Source organism: Lynx canadensis, chromosome D3 (genome assembly GCF_007474595.2).
Source record: "Lynx canadensis isolate LIC74 chromosome D3, mLynCan4.pri.v2, whole genome shotgun sequence".
Classification (NCBI taxonomy): domain Eukaryota; kingdom Metazoa; phylum Chordata; class Mammalia; order Carnivora; family Felidae; genus Lynx; species Lynx canadensis.
Window position 1 is genome coordinate 37,364,008 of NC_044314.2, and position 10,072 is coordinate 37,374,079.

Below are 10,072 nucleotides of genomic sequence, written 5' to 3' on the forward strand. Positions count from 1 at the left end.
TCAATTAGAGTGGATGGATGGGATGGACGTGGTCACCAGAGGTGAGCAGCTGGCTTTGTAGCCAGACCATCTCACATCAGACCTTTAGCTCCATCACTGATTAGCCATGAAATTTTGCTCAAAAAACCAAACATCAGTTTCCTCGTGTGATATTATCATTTTAATAGGGATAATAGTCCTTTACCTCATGGAGTATTGTGCCCAGTAAAAGTTAGATATGGTTATCCAGCCACAGTCTCCTAGTCCAAATTGTGCCCAGAGCTCAAGCACAACTTCTCTGTGCTTCCATAATTCTTCAGGAAGACGTGGAGCCTTGTGTCAGCATATAAAGTACGCCTTCTCTCTCCTGCCACATACATCAGGGTCTTGCAGATTAGCGCCCCTCCGAGGACAGCCACATGGGCTCCCTGCTCCTTCGACATCTCTCTGCTTCTCTGCCTTCCTGACCTGTCCGTCCTCTGGGTGCAGAGGCCCTCATTGCGCCTTCCTGTTTCTGGCTGGAACCCTGTGGGGCTGGTGTCATATTGTGCTTTCTTTAAAAAAAAAAAATTCACTGCATCTTACTGTATTTTCTTGTAAGTGCTAATATAAACATTTTAATGCTGCCAGTACTTAGATTAATGTTGACACTTTGACCCTCTAATACGGATAAGCTGAAGTGGTTTGGCTAATGTCAATGTTCAGGTGCCTAAACTTTCTAAATTGCCAACAACCACTGCAGAACTTACTTACTGCTGGAAAAAATGTCTATCTTCTGGCAAAAAGGGGTGCTTTTCTTTCTCAGATAATAAGAATTACGTAAAATTAAGCTGTTGTGTTGTGGCGTTTGTTTGTTTGTTTGTTTTACCTTGGCTGCCAGGATGCTCTGAACTAAATTGTATGTTTCTATATAATGATTGTACTTCATTGCTGTTTTCTGATATATCCATTTTCCCCCTGGATATTTAATTCTTCTTTTAATTGTCCTAATATATAGATTTTTTTTTTTTAAATTCTAAGCTTACTCAAATCCTCGTAGAAGCAGTGTTTAAGTGGAAAACAGTGCATGAATTACTGGATGTGTCATTGATCCATGAAAATATAGTTACAGTCGATTGGTTGTTAGGTCTTTCTGAGTATAGTGCCTTTCAAAGCCAGAATTCCTAAAGCCTGTTACACAAGATGTTGGCAGTCTCCATTTTATTAAATTGTTTAGTAATTCAGAAGACATGGTGTTTTAGTTAGGATGTTTTTGATTACAGGTTACTGAAAATCCCATTTAATGCACAGACTTGGAAGTCCTGGGTGGCTCAGTTGGTCCAACTTTGGCTCAGGTCATGATCTTACAGTTCGTGAGTTCAAGCCCCACATCACACTCTGTGCTGACAACTCAAAGTCTGGAACCTGCTTTGAATTCTGTGTCTTCCTCTCTCTCTCTCTCTACCCCTCCCCCACTTGTGCTGTCTGTCTGTCTGACTCTCTCTCTCTGTCAAAATAAATAAATAAATAAACATTTTAAAAATTATTTAAAAAAATAGTGCACAGAGTTGAATCAGAGGAGATTCATTGGGATTTGTCACCCAAGTGCCCGATGAGCTCCAAGAGTGGTTTGATCAGGGTTCTGCATCTGGCTTTATTTCTCTTGGTTTCTCCTAGCTGAGCTCTCCTCTGTGTTGGCTTTTCTTGAGACTGACTTCCTCCTGGCAAGGTGGGCACTACCAGCTCCCTCCAATGAAGGCCCTTCACTCAATGAAGTGCTTCACTCAGTGGGAGCCATACTCTGTGGGAGCCCATCCCTGAACCAGACGCCACAGCCAGAGGGACGGGAGTGCTTTGTCTGAGCTGGACTCATCAGGTGCTGACTGCCTCTGTGACTCCACACAGTCCCCAGGTGCCGCACTGCCCCTAGGTGCCACACAGTCCCCAGGTGCCACACAGTCCCCAGGTGGCTGGGGGGCGGCGGTGAGTTGAAATGCCATCTCCATCTAATAGGGCAAATGAAAAGAGAACATGGAAGGACTTTGACCCACCACAAGGAGACCTACTATAAAACTGTGTGTATTTGCATTTATTTGCCATGGACAGTGCCAGATTGTGTCTTGAGAGGCCTTGTAAGTCCTATCAAAACATTCACTTTTTTGTTGGTCTCCAGAAAGAATTTGCCTTGTGATGCCTCTTGAATGGGGCAGGTGGAAAGCTTCCTGCAGCTATATTCCTTATCTGTCACATTTTTCCACCACACATTTGCAGTTTTTTTTAGAGACCATCAACCAATGGGCAACTGATCTGAGATTTGAGTTTTAGTACATCAGAGAAGGAGTGGGCTCCCATGCCCAGGAGGCACACTTGTACTTGGCTCAGTGTTTCCACTAAATGCTTTACACCAGAAAAATCCTTAAAGGAGATGAATATACTTCTGCAAAGAGCACTCAGAAAGAGTGCTCTAGACACTATTTTGTCCTATTACTTACCCAAGGAATGTTCCAATTCTTTTAAGAAAATAACCCCTTGCTGCCACTCTGGAAAACAGTATCGAGCTTCCTCAAAAAGTTAAAAATAGAACTACCCTATGACCCAGCAATTGCACTACTAGGCATTTATCCAAGGGATAAAAGGGTGCTATTTTGAAGGGACACATGCACCCCCATGTTTATAGCAGCACTATCAACAATAGCCAAAGTATGGAAAGAGCCCAAATATCCATCGATGGATGAATGGATAAAGAAGATGTGGTATATATATATACAATGGAATATTACTTGGCAACAAAAAAGAATGAAATCTTGCCATTTACAACACCATAGATGGAACTAGAGAGTATTATGCTAAGCGAAATTAGTCAGAGAAAGACAGATATCATATAACTTCACTCATATTTGGAATTTAAGATACAAAACAGATGCATAAGGGAAGGGAAGCAAAAATAATATAAAAACAGGGAGGGGGACAAAACATAAGAGATTCTTAAATATAGAGAGCAAACTGAGGGTTGCTGGAGGGGTTGTGGTTGGGGGGATGGGCTAATTGCATAAGGGGCATTAAGGAAGACACTTGTTGGGATGAGCACTGGGTGTTATATATAGGGGATGAATCACTGGGATCTACTCCTGAAATCATTATTGCACTATATGCTAAATAACTTGGATGTAAATTTAAAAAGAAAAAAAAAGAATCTTTTTCTTAAATAAACTTAAAAACAAAGTCAGGGGTGGGGCCTGGATGGCTCAGTCAGTTAAGTCTCTGACTCTTGGTTTCAGCTCAGGTCCTGATCTCATGGTTTCATGAGTTCAAGCCCTGCGTCAGGGATTCTCTCTCTCTCCCTGTCTCTCTGCCCTTCCCCAACTCATGCTGTCTCTGCCTTAAAATAAATAAATGAACTTAAAAAAAAAGAAAAGAACCCTTTCCCCCCCCCAGTTCCTATATTTTCCTATATCTAGTTATAATTTATGTCTGCAGGAATCATTTATGTTTTTTAAGTTAATTTATTTATTTTGAGAGAGGGGTAGAGAGAGAGGGAGAGAGAGAATCCCAAGCAGGCTCTGCACCATCAGCACATAGCCTGACGTGGGGCTCGATCCCACGAACTGTGAGATCATGACCTGAGCTTAAATCAAGAGCCAGATGCTCAACCAACTGAGCCACCCAGGCGCCCTGCAGGAAGAATTTAATAGAGGGTTCTCAGAATTGATGGAAAAGAAGAAGCCCTGTAAGTGTACCTGCACGTGTGAGTGCACACACATATACCCGCACACACATCGACTGCTTTCTTTACCTCTGGCACATTTTTCACTGATGGACTAGTCCTAGGAAATGGCCTCTGTCAGATGCCTTTTCTTAGAGGAGCACTGTGGTTTGGCACAGGTTCCTTTGCAGAGCTGTGGCTTGGCTATATTCCACAGCCTAGGCAGCGTCGGGCTTGTGAGTGAATGACCCAGGGTGGAAGAATGGTATATTTGCTGGATGGGGCTGTAACATGCCTCAAGAGACAATCTTTGCCATTTCTTCTTCTTCTTTTTTTTAATGTGTATTTATTTTTGAGAGAGACAGAGACAGACACAGAGACAGAGACAGTGCACGAGCGGGGAAGGGGCAGAGAGAGAGTGAGACACAGAAGCCAAAGCAGGCTCCGAGCTGAAAGCACAGAGAACCAACGTGGTGCTTGAACTCACAGACTGCGAGATCATGACCTGAACTGAAGTTAGACACCTAACCCACTGAGCCCCCCAGGCACCCCAAGTAATCTTGGCCATGTCTGAACCCTGACTCGGATGTCCCGAGAGCTTGTCCTCTGCTGAGTGAGGCCAGGGTGCCTGCATCTCACCAGGGTTTGGAGTGAAGTACAAACCTTGGTGGCTCTGTCCTCAGTGAGGAAAACCAGGCCAAGGTTCCCTGAGGTTTTCTTCATAACAGGAAAGAGGCTGTGAATTCCAGGTGTTGTTGCTGTCGTTTCGGTAATTAGGGTCAACTGCTGAACACCTTTCCCTACTTGCCTTCACTTCTACCTAAAAAGGCAAGAATGAAGAAATCTAAAAGACCGTATGTTGAATCCACTGTGTCTTTGGTGATGGTACAAGACAGCCTAGTGAACCAGGACTGATCCTTGCTCTGGGAAACATTGCTGTCCGCCCACACCAATGAATGTGAATCCCCACCCAACTGGAGCCAATGGTGGAGGTGTGTGCGGGTGGCCATAGGGGTGCCAAGGAGGACAGAGGGAAGATAGGTCGGGGCCGGAGACCCAGACCAGCTAGAGGGCTCACCCTCAAGGGAGTGGTTAGCCATCCAAACTACAAGGTTCCAAAGATTGTGGGTAGCTCTGGATGGATCTGGCAGGAACATGAACTGAGTCTACGTGGAAGTTCCTGTTCTTGGGGCTCAGCCTGCTGATCAGGGCCTGGAGGCAGAGGCCCCGTCATGTGAATGTTGTAAAGACTGGGATTTCTGGAGAGACCCTCAGGTAGGGTCTGGGAGAACAAGTTCAAACTTGCCACAAGCTTCTTTAGCAAAAAGTCTGGAAGATAACTCAAGGGCTCTGGAAGACATCCCCAGCTCCACCTGGCAGGGATTAAACTGGGAATGTGGGAATACTGGTCCCTGAACCCTGGCTGGGCCCAGCAGCCTCCAGAATTGCTTTCGCTTAATTGCGGTCTCAAGGTCAGGCCATCACCCTGATGTGGATGAGGACATTCCCTATGTGACACAGTCTTTGCTTTATGGGCACCCTCAGGAGAAATGTGACCTACTTGAAGAACTGGCACTTCTCAGCATGAGACTTATTTTTATCTTAAGGACACTGTGAACCAAGGAAGCTTCTCTCAGTGCTGGAAGTTTCTTAAAGTCAGGTGAGAGTATTAAACCTGTTTATAGGGCTTTAAAGTAAGCATTTTCATATTTACTAATTCCTGGCTCCATTCTATATTTTTATCCTTGCTTCATTCCTTCCTTTTGACCTGCTTTTTGCTTAAGTTGCCCTCTTGCATTTTATGCATCCTTTTATTCCCCTTCCAGGGGTGTGCTAGAGCCTTTGAGGTTGTTAAACACTCTATTCAGGAATTTTATGAGCCCCTGGTTAAACAGTTCAGGGCTTGAAATCAACCATGGTGGGAGTATTTACACCACAGACATAGGCAGACACTACAAAATCGTTTCTTTTTTTCTTACAGAAAACTAGTTTACCAGCATATCACTGTCTCTCTCTTATCTAGAAAAGGTAGAGTCTTAATAAATATGTTTTTAAAAGTACTAGTTCTAAAAGTATTATGAAATAGCTATGTTATTTAAATATTGTGTGTGTGTGTGTGTGTGTGTGTGTGTGTGTGTGTGTGTGTTTTAAGTAAACTCTACCCCTAATGTGGGGCTGGAGCTCACAACCCCAAATCAAGAGTCATATGCCCTATGGTCTAAGCCAGTGAGGCACCCATTATATGTGTTTTTATTTTTTATTTTTATTTTTTGAAGTTTTTATTTTATTTATTCTGAAGAAAGAAGAAGGGAGTGCATGTGCGTGCGTGCGCACACACACACACACACATGCAGGGGGGCAGAGAGAGAGAGAGAGAGAGAGAGGAGAGAGAGAGAGAGAGAGAGAATTCCAAGCAGGCTCCAAACTGTCATGCTATCAGCGCAGAGCCCAATAAGAGCCCAACGCAGGGCTCAGACTCACCAATGTGAGATCATGACCTGAGCTGAAATCAACAGTCAGCTGCTTAACTAACTGGACCACCCAGGTGCCCGCCCCCCTCCCCCCTTAAATCTTAGGAACAGTGGCCCTGTTTTCGGGTCCAAAAATGTTTCAAGTATAAATAGATTTATGAGTTTGCTTTTTATTGATGGCAAGGGAGAAATGGGATTCATCCAAAATGTGCCTTCTAGTCAACTTGGCTATCATGCAGCTGTTCTAAAAAGGAGGATCTTTATGTATGTGGATGTGCTGAAAGCTGTTTACGTTTCTGTTTATCACATTTTAAGTTATACCCTGGTGGAGCTAAGATTTTGGTAAATCTAGCAGTATTAGAAGCAAGTTGATATCCCATTCAATGTGTGATGGTTGCTAAGGGACCATTCAATGCAAATTAGAAGTAATAATAGCTCTGGTTTAAAAGGGCAGAGAATTAGGACAGGGAGGGGAAAATGACTCCCTACACTAGACGAGAGTTTTGCGGTGACAAATGTGGATGCCTGACACACAACACTTTCTGCTCTGTCCTGTGATAGAGAGGCAAGGAGGAATGGGGACAGCACAGGGACAAGGATAGCTACAGTGACTCCTGGCAGGGGCTTCCCTTGGAATAAGCGCAAATAGCTACAGAAAGCATGTTTGTTATCCAGAGTTGGCAGCTCAGCAATTGCAAACTTCGGCAACAGCACGAAAGAGAAGAGGAAAAAAAAATCTCTGGCAGTAAAATTGTAACTCCTGGGCCACAAACAACCACACCAAAGGCTGCTGGAAAGTGCCCCAAACCTGAAGATCCCCCAAAGGCATTGCAATGAGCAGGTTCATTGACAGTGGAAGAGCTAGCAAAGACTGCGCTTTTACTGCCAGGCGCAGGCCTGCACTAAAAAACTCTTCCCTCCTATTAACCCATTCAGCGCCCACAATGGACAAAGAAACTGATACACAGATGGGTGAAGTCCCTGCCTGAGATGCTCCGTGAATAAGAGGAGGAGCCAGGATTTGAGTCTGTGCTCTCAACTGCCCAGATCGAACAAAGAAGGATGTGGATGGTGGTGGTCTGAGATGGCAGTGTGCAGGGCATGGTGAAGAGTGAGGACGTGAGGAGCCTGAGAACGGTAAACGAGAGAGGCCAATGGCAGATCGAGGGGTGGGGCTGAGACGGCACAGTTCAGGAGGTCTACAGCCAGAACCAGAGGGAGACAAAACCTACCTCCCAAACCTAGACGATCTGCTATCCCCTGGCCAAATAGCACCATATCCTGAGGCCATCTCTGAGCCCTCGTGCTGTTAAAGGCCGCCAGAGGTGTGGCCTTTGAGGTTTTGGGGCAGTTAGTGAAAGGGCCAGCCAAGGCTTGCTGTCTTCCCTTTAGTAGTTCGGTGTTGAGAGAGAGAGCCCAGGCAGTTTCTAGAGGGGACCATGCTGAGCTAGCTGCATGTAGGGAGTAGTGACCTATAATCCACGGGGTGGACTGTCATCACACAGGGGACCCTGCTGGGCAGGGCATTGGGACAGAGATTCAAAGCTCCTGAGATAGTCAGGAGCAAACCCAAAACTGAGCTGAACCTTAAGGGAGAACATGGGAATCTCCATGTAATTGGAATGGAGTGAGCACCACAAAGTGGTCGGATGAACACAGCCTTGTTCCTCCTCGTGAACGCCATCTATTTCTCCCTGAAGACCACTACCCTTATCAAAGAGCACCGGACACCATGCTCTTTCTGATGCCGGCAGGCCAGGTCCAAGGACCCAGAGGGGGTCACAGGACCAGCCAGGAGGGTCCTTAGCTTCACAAAGAATGGAAATCAAACATGAGCCAGAAGGAAGTGAGAGCAGAGTTTATGGAAGATATGGAGAAGATACAGATGGGGCTTGAGGGAGACTCAGAAAAGGAGCGTGAGTCTTGTCTTTGTTCAGGGTCTTGGGTTTTTACTGAGGATGGTGCCTGGTGTACATGTCCTCTCAGGCACGTTCTAACCTCTAACCGGTTAGAACAAAGACAGGGGCCCATGTGTCATTCCCTGGAGTCAGGGTGCCTTGGCATGGAGACGTCTAGCTCCGGTGGTCTGGAATATGCCTATGATAACTTTGGTCATTCTCACCTGGTCTTTCCTTCGATGTTATCTATCCTAGAGAAATCATTAACTCCTCATCCCACTTACAAGGAGGACATACGCTATTTACATTGCAAGGCATGTGTAAAGTTGGGGGTGGGGTGGTGCAGGTCGTAGCAAGAAAAGGAGCAAAAGGCAGATATTTATGGAGTCCTTCAGTTTCTCTGCGTCATTACTAGCTGAGAAAAATCTTTGTGGATTACTGGTCAAGTAATTATAGATTAAACCACCACACAAACACGCCAGGGGCTAGACCTTGTTTTGTTTGAGGAGCTCTTGCGGCTCGTTTTAGACAGAGCCCTGACTTCTGCCAAGTGACTCTGGTGTTTCCAGCAGCACTGAAGATAGGCTCTGCCTCTGGAGGAAGTGAGCTGGAGGTCAGTGGCCTCCCCTCTGAGCCACCTCCTCCTACAGGACCCAGGTCTTCACAGAACAGTTTGCTCTGTTTATTTTATTTTTGTAACTTACTTATTTTTAAAGATTTTTTTTTGAAAGAGAACTTTTTATTATTTTTATGTACAGAAAATTCAACAGCATCCACTTAGTCCAGTTTGGTGCCCAGTTCTTTTTGCCTTTTCCAGCTTGGCAATACAAGCCACTGACTTAGGACCCAGGACGTTGTCTCTCTGGTGGCTGGTGGTGGTAGATCTCATCACATTTGTCACTGTAATTGGTTCTGATGGCTTCCACCAGTTTAGCCAGAATTCCTTTGTCTTCCAAGTTAATCTGTGTGACAACGGTGCAGGGCTTCCTGTGGACCAGATGCCCCAGCCTGGCCTTCCCCCTTGATGATGCCACAGGGAACCGCCACCATTTTTTTTTAATGTTTCTTTATTTTTGAGAGAGAGAGCACCAGCAGGGGAGGAGCAGAGAGAGAGGGGGACAGAGGATCCAAAATGGGCTCCGCACTGACAGTGGTGAGCCCGATGCAGGGCTCAAACTCACAGTTCATGAGACCATGACCTGAGTTGAAGTCAGATGCTCAACTGACTGAGCCACCCAGCTGCCCCAAGGGAACCTCCATCTTACAACACAGGGCAGGCAGGAAGACAACCAGTTCAATGGGATCCACATCATATACAATCATTACCAGCTGAGCCTTCGTATTTTCCACCAAGGTGGTGACAGTATTAACTCCAGCTTGAAGGACAGGCAGCCTTTTAGTGGGGACATCCCCTTTGCTGGCAGCTTTCATCGCAGCCTGGGCCAACAATCTCTGCTTCTCTCGCTTTCTCTCTGGTCTGTATCTGTGGGCCAGCTTAAGCAGTTGAGTAGCTGTTTGGTGGTCCAAAGCCTGGGTGAACTGGTTAATTACGGAAGGCACTTTTCGGCATTTATAGAGAATAGTCCTTTGCCACTGCAGCTCGTGGCATTTGACAGAGCTGGTGAGGCCCTTTTGGGCTGGATGTCCTGTCTGATGCCAAAATTCTTGGGCCTTCTCTCAAACAGGGGAGTGACCAGCTTCTTGGCCTCTTGCTTCTTCACAACAGCAGAGGCCAGGGCCACCTTCTTCCCCTTGGTCTTCTTTCCTTTCAGCATCTTGGATGGCTAGAGGAGAGAGAAAAGAAAAGAGAATTGTAGGTAATATCAAGATTATTTATTTATTTATTTATTTATTTATTTATTGTTAATTTTTTTTAACATTTATTTTAAACATGAGCAGGGGAGAGGCAGAGAGAGAGGGAGACACAGAAACCAAGGCAGGCTCCAGGCTCTGAGCTGTCAGCATGGAGTCTGACTCAGGGCTTGAACCCACAAACAGTGAGATCATGACCTGAGCTGAAGTCTGGCACTTAAATGACTGAG

General features: G+C 45.6%; 1 protein-coding gene across 1 annotated transcript; it reads right to left on the bottom strand.

The window, feature by feature from the left end:
* Window positions 1-1,742: 1,742 nt before the first annotated feature.
* On the bottom strand, window positions 1,743-9,839 carry LOC115528018 (60S ribosomal protein L7a-like). Its single transcript, XM_032595327.1, is given in 5 exon segments — window positions 1,743-1,964; window positions 8,839-8,904; window positions 8,906-9,043; window positions 9,258-9,658; window positions 9,661-9,839. Coding segments are annotated over 5 exon segments (972 nt in total). The 5' UTR covers window positions 9,806-9,839.
* Window positions 9,840-10,072: the final 233 nt, after the last annotated feature.